Source organism: Chaetodon auriga, chromosome 21 (assembly GCF_051107435.1).
Source record: "Chaetodon auriga isolate fChaAug3 chromosome 21, fChaAug3.hap1, whole genome shotgun sequence".
Taxonomy (NCBI): domain Eukaryota; kingdom Metazoa; phylum Chordata; class Actinopteri; order Chaetodontiformes; family Chaetodontidae; genus Chaetodon; species Chaetodon auriga.
Window position 1 is genome coordinate 16,479,069 of NC_135094.1, and position 20,793 is coordinate 16,499,861.

Genomic DNA, 20,793 nt, shown 5'->3' on the forward strand with positions numbered 1-20,793 from the left:
AAATAAGAAAACGCGCCTGCACGAAGCTGCATGACGGAAGGGTGATTCTCTGTACCATAGACGATCTTTGTCACAACGTCTTGACGTGTCGTCGGGGATAGTGAGGGAAGTTTCCGATCTTGAAATGTCTCTAGTTTGAAACGGGCGAAATGTATTACATGTGGTACTGTTTTGTGTGAGGAACCATGTCCCCGCTGCAGTGTGTCGGCAGGTCAACATGCAGTGGAGAAGACATTTCACTGGCCTCGCTTTCAGCTTCGTTTTCGTTGTATCATATTTCACGAATAAGGTGAGTGCTGAGTTTTAAGACGAGGTGGTTCGGCGTCAACTCTAAGAAACTCCCATCTCAATTCTTGCGCATTTACCCGTCAGAGAACCTGACTTATCCCTTTGTAAATTGCGCAAAATTGCAATGAAACCCTGTTAATCAGTAATAAACATTAAGTGAACATGACCGTTTCGAATTGCCATTACCAATCAGACGTGGACGGGACACATCAAAGCAGCACTGTCAACAACCCCGACTCTTATTTTGGTAGGAAGCAGTTGCAGGAAATGAATATAAGCAAGTTATAAAAATGACATGTTGGACGTATAGTGGGCCGGCTCTAAGAATAAATCCAACTTATAACAGTATATTAAGAGTTGTCTTATTCTAAGTAAGTGTTTTTGCAGATCTTCAGGGACACATTAAATTGGTAGAATTCTGAAATTGGTTTGGTGTCAGTCGTGTGGCATCTCCAGACTGGTAAACTGCAAAAGTTCAAAGTTTGCTTATGATAAGCCCATAACCTGAATTATATGTTTTCTTTTTCTTTTTCAGTTTGTCTTGTCAGTGTTAAAATTCACCTATCCAACTTTATTCCAAGGGTGAGTAGAAAAATACTTTATGTGGAACCTCTACATGTTTCATCTTTTCATCGTCATTGAGTGTGCAGGCACTTTAAAGGTCAAACAACTGATTTAAATTCAAGAGCAGGAATGGTCTTAAAGGCCACATGTTGCTCTTGAGAGAAATACATGTACAGTTCATGAATATGAAAAATGTGAGCTAAATAAAACGTTTTAAATCTGCATCTTGACTGTTATGCCCATCATAAATGAGTGATGCCTTTTGTGTTCACCAATGTGACAAAATGCATATTTCCAGATGGCAGACACTTATCGGGGCTGTCCTGCTCCTGCTCTCTGGGAAGCTGGGATGGGTGGAAATGAGCCGCATCACCAGGTACTGTTCACACGCTCCCCTAAGGATTCACACTCAGCTGTTTTCAGCGGCTGCAGTCAGGAGGTGCATTATTAAAGGGCCACTGTTACGCTTATTTTCATGGGTGTCTACTAGAAAATATTTACATGCCTTAATGATCAAAAAACACATTTTTTTCCCCATACTGTCCATTGCTGCAGCACCTCTATTCACCCTCTCCCTGAAACACTCAATTTTAGTGCATGTCTCTTTAAGGTCCCCCAACGCTCCGAAAAACCCAGCCTCCTCTGATTGGTCAGCTCCCACAGACCTGAGCATCAGCTCTGCTATTTGTATTGTTTGGAAATCTCACTTGCTGCACTGTGGGACTTTTACAAGCTTTATTTGCTGTGTTTTAATGTTGTTACAGATCAGCAGCTCTTTCCTGGCTTCCAGGCTCCCTCCTGTTTGTAGGAAACATATATGCTGGTTCCAGAGCCCTATCACGCATAGTACGTCATTCAAACTAGCCTACCACCTTTAGACGTGGCATCTTTTCAATTCCACTAACCGTATTTGTCATATTAAAGTAGATTTTTTGCCTTGCTTATATATACTGGCAAGACAGCACTGATAAAATCATTGTTTTTCTCTTTCCAGGACATTCCGTTTTTCTTCACTCTTCAAAATTCCTCTCACGTTGTTAGTTACATAATCTTGAAGGTCGTCCACAGAGAGGTAAGAGCCTGCACTGGCTGCTGTATGTGAATATCAACAATGATGTGCAGTGCACTCCCTCCCCCCCGCGCTCCTTAATCTTGTTCACTGGAGGCAAATGCAGGAATATGAAGTAGAAAAGAGGCACCCCTGCCTATGACCTTGAACACTCTGTACAGCCACGTTCTCCATCTTACACAAGCGTTAACCACCACTTTGATATATTTCGCTCTGTCAAATGTACTCTGATCTGTCTTCATCAACAGAAGGCGCAATGGCTGAAATTCATCAGGTTTGTTGCCCTTTTTCCTTCACCTGAGCAGCAGTACAGTATGCTGATCATGGATCAGTAGAAGCTGCAAATACATAAATATTAAGGAAGCATAATTACTTGATAATAATAATGGTGACAATGTTGATTAAAATCGTAAATAAACCTGTGAAGCAAGATTATGTTGCTTATGAATAAGAAATGTTCCCCTCTATGTGACTACATCTTCAAATGTTCCTCTAGTTTATGCCTCATGCTGCTCTCAACCATCAACCTCCCCTTCTATGATCCTCAGGTAATAATTATCATCAAATAGTGAACTTCTTATTATAATGCTGTAATTTCAGGAACTATACTAAGTTTTGGGGTCATTTGCCACAACAAATGCACTGTTTATGTTTGCCTCTTCCGCAGTTTGACCGCAGTGGTTACCTGTGGGCTGTCGGCCATCTGTTTTGCGTTGGTAAGTCTAAGAATATGCAGAGATGCTGTGATGTTAAATTAGCATAAGAGTTGCATAAAGAGAAGAACAGCGGCCCAAAGTTTGAGCCTTGAGGGACGCCATGGATTACTGAAAGAAACATGGGTCGAGGTTTAGAGAGTGAGGTGAGCCAGTTCAGTCCGGCTTAGAAGGATGAGCTGTGATAAAGGTTGTATTTAAGATGATCATCATTAATACATGTCTTAACAAGGACTCATCAAAGTCAACATTCATCTTGAAAATGAGATTTACTGCAAGATGTTCTGATAGAAGTGAGAATATCATTGAATTTTTCAGGTACATACAGGGTGTTTCAAGTTCGCTACAAACCCAGTAATTTGAGGTACGTCTGAGCACAATTACACTCTGTTAAAGCTAGAAAACATATGATACTTGGCTTGAAGCAAACATAAAGTTTAAAACCTCTCTGCTGATGGAACCAAATGAAGAAATACTGAACTTCTTTCATTTCATTGAAGACACTCTTTTTGTGATGTTTCATTGCAGTGACCTTGAGCAACAGTGCATTAACTACCTGTTCAGGTAAGAAAAATCATTCTAAATAACTGGATCTGATATATAATAAGCACCTTAAAGGATATAACTTATTTGTCCGTGCATTTTTAAATGATTAAATCAGTCTTTTTTTAAAAGGTTTTCAACACAACTTCTAGCTGTAGTCCCTGCAGACCTGGATTCATTTCATTCTTTTTGATGTGAGAAATGAAAGGTTGACAAAAAACCTCACCTCAGAACAACTTGTTTTCCTATCTTTGCACAACAGCGTACTGCTGCTGGCCATCGCTGCTCACCCAACAGGTATGAACGAGCCTGTGCAGATGCTGCATATTTCCTAAGCGGGTTAATGCTAAGATGATAAAAGTTGCAACAACCCAATGTAGATTTTGTTCCTGGACTTGTCTCTGAGCATTTCTCTTTTTACACCATCTGAGGTGTTGTAACTCTGATGCAGACGTTTAAAGAACACGACATCTGCATTTACATCTTGCAAACAAATCTTTGTGTGCCTACAGGTGACCTCATGGCTGCCTTGGAGTTCCCCTCCCTTCAATCCCACACGTTTCACTGTGGCTGCTGTGCCAGGTGAAAGCCTTCACACACTTTGTGGCTTACTTCTGTATATTGAACAGAGCAACTTACATAGATTTCAGACTAAATTTCTATGTTAATGAGAAGCAGCACTAGCATACAGTTCATTCTGCAGTATTAAACAGAACATGCTTTTGCTGCCTGTTGTTATTTGACAGAGTGAATAGACTGTTAATGTAATGCTGTGGGATATCAGAGAAGTGCACATCATGACTGGTTAACTGCATCACGTGCAGGCCTGCAGACACAGCGTTAATCTGTAGGTGGTTAGAAGTAGATCTGTTAGAAAGTCATAACTTGTTTTTAGTGTCAGCCATGCTTGACACTCCATTTATCAAGTCTGCAATGTATTATCCGCTTTGATCCTTTAAAAGGTTTAATTTTCATGCTAGAAATCAAAGGTAATTGCGTTCAGCAGGAGAACTCATTCATTGTGTGATTTCACAGCGCACTGCTGGGCTTTTTCCTGCTGTTGGCAACAGTCAAACTGAAAAGTGGATTTTCCCTCGAGCACTTAGAGGCCTGGATTTTTTTGTCTAAGGTGACTGTTTATCGTATCTTTTTCAAATTTACACTGAAGAGTCTTCTATCACAGTTCACACAATGAAAACCCTGTAATCAGTAAAATGATTATTTGACTGTTTGACACTTCCTGTTCTTTCTTTCCAGGTTACTGCCATGTCCCTCTCCCCGTTTCTTTTCCACATGGACATTAATGCTCCAGCTCTTATTTGGTAAGTCCCTCGCCTGTTCTAGGCGCTAAAATAATAGAGAAATTTTTTCCATCATTGATTCTGAGGATTTCTTGTCTTGTGTTTGGTTCCAGTGTGCTCGTCAGTCATGTTGCAGAGGCCCTGCTGGTGTATTCTGAGAGAGGATCTCAGCCGTGATGAGATTAACCCACAACTTGCACTTCTGAAAGAGATTTTTTTTTTAAAGAAAAAGTATTTTATTTTTTCACATTGTTTTTTTTTTTTTTTCACCTGTGTGCTGATAAAATGCTGACCAAATAAAATGATCTTTGGGTAAATGTGCAGTTATTGGATGCAGTAAAGCAAAGTGGAATGTTTGATGATGGTATCGCTTGGGTCACATACATCACTCCACGCATACAGCATGGAGTTAATTCTTACTGATCCAAACCACATTCACTATCTAAAAACAGCTCAACACTAGCCAGTCAGCCCATCTGCACACAGAGAACATTCAAATTACAGACTTAAAAGTGGAAAACAAACACTTGAGAAGGGACAAGACAGAGCTTCACTGTACTCCCAGTGTAATTTTAACACAGTGAGCAGCTTGTTCTTCACATAATTGCTGTCTGTGAACGGGCCAATCGCAACACTTCTTCCATAGAGACAAACATACTTTTAGCTCTGCTGCTGGTTTCGCTTTGGGGAGAATAAAGCATTGAGTGGTTGTCGTCTGCGAGAACGTGCCTGTGGATTCTGTTCTTCCTTGATATAACCTAGAAGGAAGATTATATATCAGTGTTGATGATGCTACTGTGACTCTGTATTTTTCATGTCATGACAGGGTGCTGTAACACTGAAGACAATGTAAGGGTGGTTTGCAAGGACAGTTCACACTAAGATCAAAATAAATAGCACTGCAGGTAAGAGGAAAAACATATTGTTTTAGTCCCTTTAACATGTTCTGCTAACCAACGTGGTGTAATGGAGGGTTTAACTGAAAAGTAAAAGCGGTTGAATTACCTCTTTCAATGCATGTCTGAGTTGATGGGAATCCAACTTCCCAGAAGTTTTCAGGAGTACAAGGAGGGATATACAGAAATCTGTGTCTGGAACACGCCGACAACTTCTTCTGTTTTTCCTCCTCTGGGAGGTGGGCGTAATACTGTGGGAAATCAAGCATCCTTAAAATCCGAGCGGTGGCGAAACAGATTTTACAATAAAAGAAAATACTTACAATTTCACACTCCTTGCAGGTGGTGCCTTTCAGTTTTCTCCTCTCGTCCTTCTTGCGAACCACAGTCACATGTGCAAATGCCGGGCGTCTAATCCAGAAAGAGAAAACATCAAGGGCGGGAAATTGAAAACGTCTGCGAGACTGTAGGCTATTAATGTGATCGTTGATGAGAAAAAAAACCTGTTTCCTACCGTGCTTTGTTCTCTTTATTTTGGCTCATTGTGCTTTCATGAGGATCTTGATCTACTTCGGGAGATTCAAACAAAGACATGAACACGAGTTCATTTAAGAAATGATATCTAATGTTCAGTTTGACTGAATCTAAAAGCTTACGGTCATCATCCTCTTTGTTGTCAGCATCATCATCATCGTCATCATCGTCATCTTCATCACAGGGCTGGCTCTGGCCTAAGTGTGAACTGTTGTAAGACTTGTACTCCCCATAAGCTGTTGTGTCAAACATCATATCCAAACTGTCATTCGCCTTCTCGCCAAGTCCTGAAAAAGAAGACCGATAAAACGGTCATCAAGCAGTCATCTTGAGTTAACCTCAGTGTCAATCACAACATGTCAGTAAGCAGTTATTTTAAAAGTTGTGGTTTATATTCACCAGACACACTGTCCCCTCTGTCGGGGGTGTTTTCTCTCCGACGCTGCAGGACGCTGTGACTGACCCAGGTGCAGTCGGTATCTACCAGTTCTCCTCCACACTCCTGCTCGTCCTTGTGGGAAGAGATAAAACAGCCTGGTATAAGCGACTCCATCAGTGTTTAAAAAAAAATATCAAGTTGCATTTGTTTCTCAGGTACCTCGTCTCCTCTCCACTCACTGTCATACATGGACATGGCGAGGGCGGGGTCAATGCTCCACATGGGCTCCAATCTGCACTTCCCCTCAGCTGGGAGAGCAGAGTTAGCATGGTCACATTCATTTTCACTGTTAATTCTAAAGAAATATTCAGCCTATAATCAGTCATTTAAATGGTGTGCATTGCACTGCAGGTCAGACACAACACTCTGCCAGAGACCGCACAGACGACTCACCATCCTCTTCTTCCTGTTGGTCATGTGAGGCATTCAGCTCCTGCAGGGGGCTTCCTCTCGTCCCACCACCACCCTTGTTTGCTTCTCCTCTAACACTTGGCTTCTTGAAGGCAGGACTTGTGCAGGAAACATCTGGCCTTTGGTTGGAAGTCCCATGTTGTGCTGACTGAACCTGCTCAGTGTTAAAGGAATGACATTATTCTGCTTTTGAAAAGCTGAAAAGTCACTTCAAAAGACATGTCTTGGAAAAAAATCTGGGATTACAGACAAGCCTTTTGGACATATCTCTAACCTTGACGTCCAGTGGATCCTTCTCAAAGATTCGACTGCTTAAAGTTGCTGAGGTTCGTTTGAGTTCATCTTGCATGTGACTGTCTTCCCTCTGCTTGTCCATTCCTTCCTGGACTCCTCGTTTTTTCTCCTCTTGCACATCTGACTCACTTTCCTCCTTCTTCCGTTTTGCTTGTTTAATGGAGCCGCCCTCTGAGAAGCGTTTGACGCGTGGGAGAATTGATGGGGACCTCTCTGTGGTGGAGTCTGGACTGTGGATCAGCGTGGATAAAGGGGAGGATTGATAAAGCCTTGAGCCAGGGAAACAAACAGGGTCGTGTTATTGGAGTGGCTTTTGCTCGACAGCGTGAATAAAGAAGAAAATTCAGTGTAAAGAATCAGAAAACAGCTAAACTGAAGTAAAGTCTTAATGACAGGGTGGTATTTTCATTGTTGATTAATCCGCCGATTATTTCCTCGATTAATCGACATTTACAAATCACGACACTGCCATGATAGTCAGCAGATGAATATGACCCATCTGTCGTCCTTACTTCAAAGGAACATCGTACTTCTGGGGGTTTTTTGAGCTGCTTTGCTGACCTGCACATGACTCAGGGTTCTGAGAAAAGAGGGTGAGGAAAACAATTACAGACACTGCTGAGAGTGTATATGGGTTCAGTCTTTTGGATCAATCTTGTGTGCAATCCTGTGAAAGCATTTCATTTTAGACATTTGGAAAAAGCCAGAAAATATCTAAATATTTACAGCCTCGGACAACTTTACACCTGTACAAAGCCTCCCTACCAGGTGACGCCTGTCAAGAAGTTCAAGCGCACAGGTTTCTGCTATCGCTTCTTCCAGATTTACATTCACATCACCTGCAACAAGAAAGAGACCCAACAGTCAAAACACCTTAACACATCTCACCATCACCATCAGCAGCTTATGAGTTTTAAAATCACCAGAGTTAGTGTGAGGCTATAGGTTGAATTTACAGCCCAGTCTCTTCCTCTACTCACTGGTGATTGGTGTTTTTGTGGAGATAAATGTTGCCCAGTGATCATCTATGATTTCTAGTCTTCCTGTTTTTACATTCATTTCTAGAGTAAAGACGGTATTTAAAAGTGGATGAAGTCATACTCGAGACTTGGGATGTGTCCAGTTCACAGGTGTTGGGCACAAGCACTTCTGCTCTTCCAGGATTCTTTGCAGCATCAACAGATCCCTTATTTAGTTCTTTAAAAAAAAGAACACATCAGAGGACTTGATGTCTTCAGACTGGTCATCAGATAAGATCAATGAGCATTAAAAGTTTGAATATGCTAATGCAGACTGACCGTTGAAAAGCGAGTTGTTAGACTGTGATAGAGGCATCTCTGCATAGCGAACATGCTTCCTTTTGTCAGTATTCCTGCGTTTCTTCAGTTTGTTTGCCACAGGCAGCGAGCTCGGCAGGACCGGTGAGTCTGGAATGACGCCGTCCTCTTGCTCTGGGGATGAGGCCTGCTGGAGCTCTGAACTGAGAGAAACAACACCTGCAATGGTTAACTGGGAACTGAAACTTCACTGTTAATGCTCATTCCTCCACAAACCTGTCCAGATGTATGGAGGACACTTAAAACCTGACTTGCAATAAAAGCAGAAGCGAAACCACTAAGACTTATGTTTCAGCTGCAAGTCCTACAGTATTTGTAGTTGTGTTACTGAAAAACTGCTGATAAGATACAGAAAATTCCATGGATTTAATTTTCTCCCCATGTCAAATAACATACCGACAAAATATGACCAACACACTAAACAATCTTACCGAGACATCTTTAATTTTTGTAGTTCGGTACGAAGTTTTCTGTTTTCATCTTCAAGGCTGTTTCTCTCATTCTCTGGGGAACAAATGAAACAACAGTGTTTCTCACACACACACACACACACACACACTACATCACAATAACACTGTGCTCTTCAACATGGTAGGAGTCATATCTTGTGGCAAACTGGTATAGCCAATAGTAATACACGTCATAGATTCTCATGAACATCGGCTTCTCTGTATTTAAACAAGACCACGAGCACCCAACCATGCTGCCAGCTCTGTCTCTCTCTCTCTCATCTTCTTTTAGAAGTGGTTCAAGCCTCCAGATGGCAGAACATAACGTGTTCTCTCTTTTTGATTGTGCTGAGCTACAGTTAGTCACCTCTATATCCGACAGTGGAATAATAAGAACAATGAGTGAACTCACTCAGTTTGGTGATGAGGTGCAAATTCTGGACTTGGTGAACTTTCAGGTTGTCCTCTAAGATGGCACATCGATCACACTGTCCCGCACGGAGCCTGGAAACAGTCACCACAGTTGTTGGTCTTTGTAACACACTGTTCCAACAAAATCCACCTTTGTGGAGGAGGAAGTTACCTTTCTTCCAGGAGACTGATGGCATCCTGCAGGGTTGTGTTTTGCTCCTTCAGCTGCTGGCTGCGATTGTAAAACACCTCAAGTCTCTGAGCATCTCTGTAGAAAACAAATGCAATGAGAGGTTAGGAACAGAGATGAGGCTGTATTTTAGTCACAAATCTGAAGCCAGGCTATACAAATATTCATGTTATTATCATGTTCTTGAAATTAAAAAGGCAGTGACTATATACTCACAAACAGCGCTCCTTTTTCAACTTGCTCACTTTTGCCTCCAGTTCTAAAAAAACAAGAAAGGCCATGTTGATGAGTGTGAAACTCAATGCAAAAAAAACCCCAAACTAGACTTAAATTCACTTTACGTCTACATACAGTGTATCATGGGTCCATTACCTTGCAGTGCACTCTGGTGGCACTCTCTGAGCTGCCTCCATAAATCCTCAAAGAGGTCAGTCTGTTTGGGAGTCCCGCTGCTCAGACCAGGGCTGCTCATCCTCCGTTCACCGGTCAAACACACCGAGCCCTCCTGCTACCTGCCAGCACTACCTGTGCAGCACAAGGAACACTGATTGTCACAGATTTCTGTATCAATTCGTGATTCAGTAATACATGCTCATGTTGGTCTGCCAATGGAAAAAAACTCAGCCTTATTTCAGTCCAGTCAACCCAGCTACAAGTGATTAGATGACGTTTCATACTAATTTGGCTAATATGTTTCATACCCTTTCCTTCCTTCACCAACATGGATTTCATGTCGCGCATAGAAAGAGTCTTAACGTTTGGTCTTTAATTTCAACTCTGTGGGCAAAAACAAGCGTTTATATTTTTGTTCAGTGTATAAACTTTACTGTACTATGCTACAATATATAGAGACATCTGAAAAGTGACGTAAAAAAAGCTCACAGCTAACTTTAACTAGCCAGCTATTAATTAGCACTCGAAGGCTCGCTGACGTTACATTTAAACGCACACTGGACACTCGCTGATGTACCTTCACGCCAAAAACACGCTAATGCACGCATTACACATTACACATTCTATACAACTTAAAAACAACCGAAGCTCCGAATTGTTGTTATTTCTCTGCCATCAACCATCAATGGAGATTTGGCTCCGTCTTTGGCGTTACGCATATTTAACAGCTTTTCCTGGCTGTAAACAAATCAACATTAACGTTAAGTTACTGCGACAGACGCTAACGCTACACGACAATGACGGCCGCTGCCTTTTCAAAATGAACAAGACTTACAAACGACGCCAAGAAACGCGCAGAGAGTTTGTAAGGCAAAATATGTGAGTACAACTAGTACAGCCTCTTGTAGACAACTTCACAACAAAATCCAGTTTCGCGCGCCGAAGTGCATGCTGGGAATTCTTCTTCTTCCTCCTCCAGTTCTTCTTCTTCGAGGTTTATTGGACGTTGGAAAACGAAGAACCTTTTCATTAACGCCACCAATTGGTATGGAGTATGGATCAGATTGCCTGGCATTTACAATATTCAGTTGTCTTCTTGTGCAGTTAGTGCGGAAACTTTGACGCCCTCTCCTGTTCAAAGTTACTGCTATTAAAACAAATAATAATAATGATACATTTTGGAATGATTTCATCTTTTGATAATATGAAGAGCTGATAGTTTTTGTTTTCCTCAGGTAGATTGAGGATGGTTGTCATTGTAGTTGCACGATTACAGCACTCACATTTTAACTGATCACCATATCAATGTAGAACGTGTAGGCTGACACTCCAGTCTACCGTTGCAGGTTGATTACACATCCTCTGTCTTGATAACAATGGACACAGCTGAGAGAACGAGGTTGTGTCTCTTTATGCTATTCAACTTTCTGCCAGGTTCTGTTCGGGGCTAAAAAAGTACCAAGTGACACAATAAGGACAACCCAAGATTATTCTTATATTTGTTTTTATTTTTGGTCTTTCTTAAGAATACAAAACAAGAACCAAAATCACAAAAATAACATTTACAAAACAGATTATTTAACTGAGGTGACTGAGGCAACATAGAAAAGCATGTTTAAAACAGTGATATTGGTGTGTTAGCCTGGAACCTTGAGGTAAAACAGCCAGCGATGTAAAAGGTCAGATATCTTTACAAACAGTTTTGATTAAGTGCCTTGCTTCAGTAGTGCTATTCACAAATGGAGTTTAACAACATCATGTTTTCCTAACATGTCCACAGTTAGCAGTGATGTAATGATGTAGTGCTTCAGACCCACCTATGAACAAATTGAGTATTGTGAGATACAGGTCGAATATTCTAGGCATGTCGCACTATATGGCACCATTTTTAATGGTTTCTATTTTAATCCTCTTTGATACACACATACACTCACACACAGCACTGTTCCTACGCACTCACTCTATTAACTCTTAAATGGGTGCAAATGATGTCCGACAACTTCCTCTACTTGCTCCCCTTCCAGAATACTTCCGGATAAAATAACTGAATAGTTTTAACACCCAAAAAATGTTTCAAGCGGTAAACAAAAGCTGCTCCACACTTTCGGAAAAGTTGATGGCCTTTTCCTAAAAAGTTTGACGGGGGCAGGAAAACTAAAACACTTTGAGAGTGATTAAAGTGTCGGAATGGCCGTCAGTCAGAGGCAGAAACTCAAAAGTCCCGTCGTTTTCCTAAAACACAAAGATGGTAAGACGAAATGCATACACTGCATCACTGAGAGAAAGAATAATAAAAAAAAAAACTAGCATCAACTTACCAAAACACAAAGCAGTGAAAATAGTACAGTTTGTTCTGCACTTTGTTTGTGCAGGTATGTTTTTGCATGAACAAACGCGTCTCGTCTTTTCTTCTTTCACATGTAAGACATGGTCACTGGTGATTCAGCATTGCAGATTATTACTTTTTTAGTTCCTTTGGATGTGTGCCTTTTGTTGATTTTGCATCTGTCACAGCAGGTAGATTGAGCTAGCATTACTTCATATATCGATATATACACATGCATTCAACATCATATGTATCCCCCGAATCATAAACAAATGAAAAAAAAAAAAAAAAACTATTCCAAACTCCCTTTTCACCACTTAAGCTAGAAAAACCCGCATGACAGTCCACGAAAAAAGTTTGCATGGAGGCTTTGCTGTTTGATGTGAGATATGCAGCAGGCTGTAGAGGTGCTGGCGCTGGGGTGTGACATGGAATGCAGCCGTATTCCATTGAGAGGGGTCGTGGGGATGGGCCTATTCTTCACCCCCTCCTATCCAAATGGGCCTCTTTCTATGTAGTTGGGTTTTAGATTCACATTATGCTGGAAGAAGAGTAATTGGTTGCAGACACTGACAGTGCAGGTCTTCACCAATTGCAAAAAACACTGGAGTAGAGTGTGAATGCATATCTACCATCTTCTGACCTGCAGAGAGAACAGCACGTAGAAATGTAAGCTTGAAATCTGCGTGTTCATTAAAAACATGTGTTAACGGCGTGTAAGAATCCCCAAACCGTATCAGATTCATATGCAGTCAACAAATACGAAGACGTCGTACTCACACTTCGCTCCCCTCACCACTGCGGGGGCACATAGCTGTAGCTGGGTGTGCCAGGAGGCCGATATGTGGGCATCGTGACTTGGTGGGGGGCAACAGGCGCTGGTGAGGGAGTTGTCAACAAAGTTCCTGAGAAACAAGGTGGCCACAGAATGAATGCTAAGTGCGGTACAATGCATGACATAACACACACTTTCAAAACAAAGGAAGGGGCTCACCACTTTGTGTAACAGTTGCCCTTAAAGTTTGTTTGCAAACTATTGTGTTCTGTTCTTATTTATGTTTTATGAAGCATCCCAACTTTTTTTGAATCAGATTTTTAGCCGCTACTCTCCAAAACCACTGCAAAATAAGCTGTAAACTCTTTGCAGAGGCGCAACTTCTACAAATACAGCAAGAATGAAATAGAAACCGATGCTCACCAGCTGACATGGCCATAGTGGTGCCGGCTACCATCCCCATGGCAACACCGTTAGGGCGGGGAGGAGGAATGGGAGGAGCATACATGGCCGCAGGCATCCCATTTGGCTGGACCACTGTTGTGTGATGGATAACATGAGGCGGTGCAGCATACAGCGGCTGTGTGTAGTAAGTGCCTTGTTGCTGTGAAGGTATTAATGCCTGCATGACAGAGGAACACAACGTGTTACAGCTCAAACACAACCTCATCAATAAAGAAGCTGCTACGGCGTCAAAGTTTGAAGTGCTGCTCTTTGATTCTCAGGCCGCTCTGGATAAACTTAAAGAGCCAAACTCTGCCATCCTTCAGCAGCTCTGCACGGACCTGTGCATATGGGCTCTGTTGGGGGTAGGTGCTCCTGACCGGGTAAACAGCAGCAGGATAGGGGTTGGGTGAGGAGGAGTACGGTGGCACAGTCCCTGTGTTGGGAGAGCAGGACATTTTGAAAGGAGTGCCCGGAGCATAACCTAAACGGGAGGAGGACACTTCAAGTTAGCGCTGCTGATTGTCAGATGCACAGTCACGTTCAGTCAGTGGGTGTGGACTTCATTCTTACCACTTTGGAAGGCTGCGTTTGCCCCCGCGTAGACATTGGGAGTGTATGCTGGAGCAGCTGCAGCATAGCCAACAGGAAATCCAGCTGGCATGACCAAAAAGAGAACATAAAAATCACTACATTTTACTTTTCTTGATTTCAGGACCTTTTTTGCTTGTAATTAGGACAAAACATTACATATCAACATGTACAATTACCTGGGTAGCCTATACCCTTGGTATTGGTAAAGGGGACCCCTGTTGACCCGGGGCTGTACACTGGATTCATTATGGCGGACTTCTCACAGGTGCTGCAGTGAAATAAGCATAGATTATGTGAATTTCAGGGCATTTTGAAACAAATGCAAAGATCATATCTAGCACTGATTCATGAGCCAACTGACAGATGTCCACAAAAAAGACTGTTTCAGGAGGATCTTATCATACAGAAATGGAATGTGGACATTCCCCCGAGGATGCTGAGGGATAACGGATGGATGATAGCTAATGCCAAAAGACCAAATAAGGACACCGACTGAGAGAAGATTCCCTAATATCTTTACACGGCATCATGATACTTCACACATCAGAAATGTTAATGGTGAAACTTGACATTTCAGCAATTAGACTGGTTAAAGGCAGCAAAAATGCTATATTAGGGTTATGAGATAATTATCTGGTGAGGGCAGCAGCAAGGATATGAGATGACCTTGCTAGGTCACCGTCACAACGGACTCACTTTTGCTTCTTTACAGTGTATGAAATGTACAAGCGCTGTCTACACACACAATCAGAAACTGGGATTCCAGCATTTTGTGGGAGCTGGCTGCGAGTTTTACATAATATGCATAATTTAACATGGTGCAGTCCTAGAAGTGTCAATGTGGGCCTGGGTCTAAATTCACCTCTTCCATGTCTTCACTAAGTATGAGCGCTTCCATCCCAAAAACACAGAACTGTTTCGTGTTCTTGCACTTCACTTTCACCTTGATGTATCATTCTGTTATGCAATGTACAGAAAAGCCTAAATCTAACCCTTATAATAGACACATGCATTTTCAAACATTTCATTAAACACACTCTAATAGTAATTCATTTATGTTTCAGATCAGATTCAACAGTTCCAGACTCCACTGGCAGAGCCTCGACCTGGGCTCCATATGATGCTCATTAGACACTTGGTTCCAGCTCTGTCTCCGCGCTGCCCTCTAGCGGTGGCCCAAACACCATTACATCACTTTACAAGTCTGCTTATTCAAGGGAAATTGAACAAGAGAATGAAACGCACACCTTCAATACTTCATTTCACATCGAGGGAAAGCTAAAGCAGTGAAAACAGGACATGATATAATATAATATCACCTCATCCAGGAGAGACAACTACGAAGCCAAATGTATTTTTATAGATTGTGACTTCGTATTGAAACCGCAGGCCAGAACATAACTCAAAATCTTAAAACAAATCTCATTTTCAAATTGCAAACAGACCCCCCCCAAAAAAAGTGAAGGCCAATAATTCAGCTATGCTAAGGATATAGTAGTGATGCTTCTCGTTAGCTTCTCCCACCGACAGGCGCAAAAAGCGATTTAATAACCTTTTTAATATTATTATTATTTTAACAAAGTGCTGCTCTGCAGTTTGCTTGTAAGCTTGTTTCCAGTAGGTCTCGATAATTACGAGGTGTTCAAGTATTTTTTTTAAGGTGACGTTAGTCATGTTGCCTGCAAAAATAAAGATGGCAACCTTTTTAAGTGGAAGAATTTTGAAAGGTGAACGTGAACGCAGCGGGGCATTGTTATCATTAGCTAGCATAGCTCACGAGAGCTGCACGACCTGCCGGCTAGCTGCGCGTGTTTGTCGTTGCAGGTTGGTGTCGATGGACAGACTGACCCGCTAATCACCTGTCTGACCGCGGAAAAGCACCGGACTGTCCCCGGACAGCAGCCAGATGGGGACAGCTTGTCAACAGGCCGCATAGCATCGGAGGCAGGCAGCCAGACAGCTGTGGTCTGCAGTGACGTCTGTCCCAACGCTAAAGAGAACATACAAATCGTCTTTTCAAGGCAACAACGGACACAAACTTACTGTTAATTGATATGACCGACTGTTAGTCCCCCTCCTTTGGTGTTCTGGTGTAAAATGAAATTAAGCTAGCTGGTGTTTTGCTCCCAGATGCTTTTGCTGAACTCTTTTGGGCACCCCGCGTCACTTCCGCGTACTGTCACGTGGTCTGCAAACATAAAACATGACACTTTGTATTGTCGGGCAACCAAATTTCTCCATCACACTCCACACAGCAGAAATCTTAACATTGCATTTGATTTGTGTGCCCTTTTCCCCACAAAGTTTTATGCTCTGTCACCTAAAAAAAAAAAAAAAATCACTGAAGCAGCTGTCTCTAGTGGGCCAATGTATATTACATTTATCACCGTTAAAAAATACTAAAATCTACGGAGCAAATAATGCACCGTGATTGCACTTACCGTGGATAAGTGTTGACGTCCCTGTAATTAAAATGGTTAAAGGCAACACAAATATTGGATTGGGGATATGATCTAATTATCTAGTGTTGACAACAGTGAGGATATGAGCTGAACAAAACATACTGTTAGCCGTTTGAAGCGTCTGTCGGTCAGCTCCTCTGCTGTAAAACGAAATTAAGCTAGCTGGTGTTTTGCGCCCAGATGTTTTGCTGAACTCGTTTGAGCACGTTACGTCACTTCCGTGTGCTGTCACGTCTGCAAATATAAAATATGGCAGTTTGCGAGGTAACAATATTTTTTTCTAACGCACAAATCTTTGCGTTATCGGGTAAACTAATTTTTCTTGTATCCAACTAAAGGGGCGTAATACTTCAGATAATTTTAATATTATTATTTATTGGGAAATAATCGCAGTTATTTCGTAAAATTAGTTCCCATATACAGTTTATTTATTTTTAATTCTATGTTATTGTTTTTGTTGTTTTGTTTTTAACAAACAGTCACTACACTTTGCAACAATATAACGATTACTATCGTAACACTGCAACACCTAAAGCAATCCTTTGTGAGCTCATTATTATGTTGTGCGGCTGTGTGGTCCTTGCAGGCAATAAAACTTATTTGAATTTGGCAAAGGCTCCTCTTTATTTGACAGCCTATCAACGCTGAATTTAGCAGATGTTGCTTCACGCCTAATGTAACCAGCACTTCTGTGAATTAAATATCCACGCTTCTGTGACGGCAGGACAACACATATATTTGCTCGTCGAGGACCTTGACGCATCGCTTCCATTCAGCCATTGAACTGGGAAGCGTATGGGGTACATACTGTTGTGATTTTAGTGCGACCTACATGAGATTTTACAGGTAAAATGTTGATATTTAACTCATATTAGGAATCATTCTGTGGTGTAAGGTGAAACTATTCGCTCGGCTGGTGTCGTCGTTGAAGAGCAGGGGTATAATGTCTGGAGCGGCCGGTGGAGGAGGAGGCTCCTCCTGTCTGGGCGCAGCAGCGGCAGCCAGTTGCAGCTCCGCCGGCTCTCCCTACGCTGCTTCAGCCGGAGGAGGCGCAGGGGTGGCCGGGAGGTTACCAGCTCGGGTCCTGGAGCATATTTTCTCCTATCTGGAGCTCTACGACTTGATGCGTTGCGCGTTGGTCTGCTGGCACTGGAGCAACATACTGGCGGATGAAAACAGCGAGGTGTGGCGCAGCCTCTGCAGCCGGACTCTGAGCGATGAAGCCTTGCGGTCTGACATCCTGTGCAACCTGCCCACCTACAAGGGGAAAGTAGGTTCACCAAAGCACCGCTGGTATCTCTGGTTGGCAGAGCTGTGATTAATGACAAACTCAGTGCTGCCTTTATTACGCAAACACCTTCACAGAACGTGTGGTTATGTGGTAAATTACGCACAGTCTTCAAGATTATTTTTTTTAGCTACACTATTGTATTTGTAAAGTGTGCCAGAAGAGCATAGGGTTTCATATTCAGTCTTTTAGAAACAAAAACAAAGTCATGGACTAAGTAAATTTGTATGTTTGCTGAAAACCCGTATTAAATCGGAAGATTCATAAGTCATTTAAGTACTGGAAATAGGATTCAGCGAGGTGTTGTGTTGCTGTCATAAACCAACATTAAACCATGGATCCCTTTCTCAGCACAGGGCCCAGCAGTGAGGTTGCTGTTATTGTTTCTTATTGCATAACCGTATGCACCTTATGCGGGGAAATAATCGACCTACTGAAAGCGAAACCTATTTTTAGAGCAGTCTCTGAATGGGGCTGTCTGCAGGAAAATGAGAGTCAGGAGTTATTCTTCATTTGCATGGTAGCCTGACAAAGTTCCTGCAGGAATCTTGGAGCACCCTGGACCTCATTTTTCCACATAGATTGAGTCTTTCACTGCAAGACTGATTAACGTATCTCAAACTATGACAGCAACCATAATCATTTACTCATCAAGCGAACTGTCAAAGACCTTATAGAAGCTTTGAGCTCCAAACTTCTGATTCGCGCAACACATTCTGTCCTGCATGGTGGACCATGTGTCACCATGTGTTTGCAACCATCTCTGTGTATAAAGATGGATGTGTTTCCCCAACTGCTAGTAAAGGTGATGATGTCTGGTTTTAAAATTGTTCTCCCTGTCTATTTGTCAACAGCTCAAGGCTTTTCAACATGGTCTGAGCTCCCACGACTGCTCCCGCAATGTTTACGTGAAGAAGAACGGCTTCACCCTGCACCGCAACCCTATCGCCCAGAGCACGGATGGTGCGCGTGGCAAGATCGGCTTTTCGGAAGGGAGGCACGCCTGGGAGATCTGGTGGGAAGGCCCTCTCGGGACTGTGGCCGTGATAGGCATCGCCACGAAGCGGGCGTCCATGCAGTGCCAGGGCTACGTGGCCCTGCTGGGCAGTGATGACCAGAGCTGGGGCTGGAACCTGGTCGACAACAACCTGCTTCACAACGGAGAGGTCAATGGAAATTTTCCACAGTGTAACAATGCACCAAAATATCAGGTAGGAGCTGGAGCCACATCTGTATGTTACTGTTATCATTCTCAGATTTTAAAATCACCAAAAGATAATGCGTGGAATGAATGTGTGTGTTTGTCCACAGATCGGGGAGAGAATACGAGTGATTCTAGACATGGATGACAAGACGTTAGCCTTTGAGAGGGGGTTTGAGTTTCTTGGAGTAGCGTTTCGTGGACTGCCCAAGGCCTGCCTGTACCCCGCTGTCTCTGCAGTATACGGCAACACTGAAGTCACCATGGTGTACCTGGGAAAACCTCTGGACGGCTAGAAGCAGAGCAAACTGTGCCACCATCAAAACTAACAGGCCTCCGGCAGATGCGGGACTTTTTCTGTCAATGGACTGACGACCCTGCTTGTTGCACCGTTTCAAAAGGTTTCGAGAGCAGGTGGTCTTCAAAGCAGAATAACTCTAATCACACACACAAAGAGGACTGTTGGCATTTCTACCACAGCTCGGCATGAGGAGTCAGTTTCTGGACTGGACAAACTACAGGGAAAAGGAGTGTGTGGGCAGTGTCATAAACATGTTTCTGTATCAGCGTGGAAGCGTCCACTTTTACAGTTTAGGTGCTGGACTGTTTTATTTACAGGATAGGGGAACTTAATTTAATTTCATTCAGGCTAACCGTGCTGAACATTTACTTGAGATTTTATGCCTGCTTGAATAAGGCCAAAACTATCCTAAACAGTGGCAAATACTTTAAGATTTTAACAAGTGGTAAACAGTAGTTGTTATCAATAGCTATCTGTTGTATGAGTTCATGGAAACAGCTCATCGTGGATTAACACAGTTTAACTATAATTGATGACTGGATTATAATGGTTATATGCCAAATCAATGTGACCTGATGTTATATTTTGCTGTGGGCAGCAGACGACATGCGGACCAACTGTCGTGCATGTGCATGGATATGGACTACGACATCTGCCATTTTAAAATACCTTTCCAGTCATGGTGGAAACTATACCTGTATCATGTTAATGTGTGTCCTTTTTAATGTGCTACCGTAGTATTACACACTATTTATTTCTTGGTTTTATCTATGGTACTATAGATACTGTATGGTTATAAGGCCTGAAAATAAAGTCTACATGGTGCCACTCTTAGAATAAAGATGGTCTGATGTTTGCGTTCGTGTGTGTACAGCACACAAGAGGCTGTCGCTTTCTCTGCTTATGCAAAGCTGTGCAGTTACACTACATATTAAATTTAGCAGCCAGGTTTTTTGAGGATATGGCCACAAGGCTGCAGTGATTTGTATGTCTAAATACAGCTCTGGATCATATAGTTTGGATCCAGATGTAGATGCTGCACACTGTTGTTGTCCATTGAGACCTCTAAAGTTTGTGATTTGGAATTTGTCACATAAACTGAAGTATTAACTGTCCCTAAAGCTGAAAACTGGGCACACATGACCCAATGCACAAGATAAACCATGCATTATAGCTAATGTAGTAGAAATTATGCACAGTGACACACACAGTTCATAGTATACACCAGCCACAGTGACCATGCATGACAAGCCTATGAGATCAAGGGTTTCCCATCAGCGCTAAGGTTGTGTATTTGCTAGCCTCTGTGTGGATCAGCACTTAACTGGAAAAGTATCTGTGCCTAGCAGTCATCTTTTTCCTGGATCAATAAAAGTGTAGAAATGGAAAAATATTTCAGTTATGGCTTGAAGGCGGGTCAATAAAACCATTTGAGGCTGATGATGTTTCTATTTTAGAGACAGAATGTACATATTAAGTTGATTTAGGTTTCCAGTCAAACAGCATATTGCTGGTAATGTCAGTGTACTCAAATACATATTTATTTTCAGCGAACATGGTGAACATTATA

At 42.3% G+C, this 20,793-nt stretch overlaps 4 protein-coding genes across 6 annotated transcripts; 2 read left to right on the forward strand and 2 right to left on the reverse strand.

The window, feature by feature from the left end:
• Nucleotides 1-82: 82 nt before the first annotated feature.
• Nucleotides 83-4,791, forward strand: slc35d4 (solute carrier family 35 member D4). The gene is made up of 15 exons (XM_076761560.1): nucleotides 83-289; nucleotides 824-870; nucleotides 1,151-1,228; nucleotides 1,617-1,698; nucleotides 1,847-1,924; nucleotides 2,170-2,195; nucleotides 2,418-2,469; nucleotides 2,589-2,637; nucleotides 2,953-2,998; nucleotides 3,163-3,198; nucleotides 3,440-3,474; nucleotides 3,690-3,759; nucleotides 4,213-4,306; nucleotides 4,435-4,499; nucleotides 4,592-4,791. The coding sequence occupies exons 1-15, from the start codon at nucleotides 218-220 to the stop codon at nucleotides 4,653-4,655; spliced, it is 894 nt and encodes a 297-aa protein (XP_076617675.1). The 5' UTR covers nucleotides 83-217; the 3' UTR covers nucleotides 4,656-4,791.
• rbbp8 (retinoblastoma binding protein 8) lies at nucleotides 4,700-9,964 on the reverse strand. 2 transcript variants are annotated; one of them, XM_076761559.1, is made up of 18 exons: nucleotides 9,812-9,934; nucleotides 9,656-9,698; nucleotides 9,422-9,517; nucleotides 9,251-9,342; nucleotides 8,821-8,893; nucleotides 8,351-8,532; nucleotides 8,154-8,249; nucleotides 7,818-7,891; nucleotides 7,565-7,632; nucleotides 7,033-7,321; nucleotides 6,741-6,912; nucleotides 6,507-6,595; nucleotides 6,308-6,419; nucleotides 6,031-6,195; nucleotides 5,889-5,940; nucleotides 5,698-5,785; nucleotides 5,484-5,625; nucleotides 4,700-5,236 (listed from the first exon to the last, which is right to left on the reverse strand). In XM_076761559.1, exons 1-18 carry the CDS (start codon nucleotides 9,909-9,911, stop codon nucleotides 5,139-5,141), a joined length of 2,031 nt encoding a protein of 676 aa, XP_076617674.1. In that variant the 5' UTR covers nucleotides 9,912-9,934; the 3' UTR covers nucleotides 4,700-5,138. The 2 variants fall into 2 exon arrangements, with proteins under 2 accessions (XP_076617674.1, XP_076617673.1); XM_076761558.1 differs by having other exon boundaries at nucleotides 4,701-5,236; nucleotides 5,889-5,943; nucleotides 9,812-9,964.
• Nucleotides 9,965-11,319: 1,355 nt separating this feature from the next.
• On the reverse strand, nucleotides 11,320-16,620 carry fam168b (family with sequence similarity 168 member B). Of its 2 annotated transcripts, none has more exons than XM_076721431.1 (8): nucleotides 16,536-16,620; nucleotides 16,015-16,159; nucleotides 14,148-14,239; nucleotides 13,951-14,034; nucleotides 13,719-13,861; nucleotides 13,357-13,555; nucleotides 12,939-13,063; nucleotides 11,320-12,801 (listed from the first exon to the last, which is right to left on the reverse strand). In XM_076721431.1, exons 3-7 carry the CDS (start codon nucleotides 14,215-14,217, stop codon nucleotides 12,951-12,953), a joined length of 609 nt encoding a protein of 202 aa, XP_076577546.1. In that variant the 5' UTR covers nucleotides 14,218-14,239; nucleotides 16,015-16,159; nucleotides 16,536-16,620; the 3' UTR covers nucleotides 11,320-12,801; nucleotides 12,939-12,950. The 2 variants fall into 2 exon arrangements, with proteins under 2 accessions (XP_076577546.1, XP_076577545.1); XM_076721430.1 differs by having other exon boundaries at nucleotides 16,413-16,593.
• A 412-nt stretch (nucleotides 16,621-17,032) lies between these two features.
• fbxo45 (F-box protein 45) lies at nucleotides 17,033-20,064 on the forward strand. Its single transcript, XM_076721606.1, has 3 exons — nucleotides 17,033-17,703; nucleotides 18,576-18,932; nucleotides 19,033-20,064. The coding sequence occupies exons 1-3, from the start codon at nucleotides 17,377-17,379 to the stop codon at nucleotides 19,216-19,218; spliced, it is 870 nt and encodes a 289-aa protein (XP_076577721.1). The 5' UTR covers nucleotides 17,033-17,376; the 3' UTR covers nucleotides 19,219-20,064.
• Nucleotides 20,065-20,793: the final 729 nt, after the last annotated feature.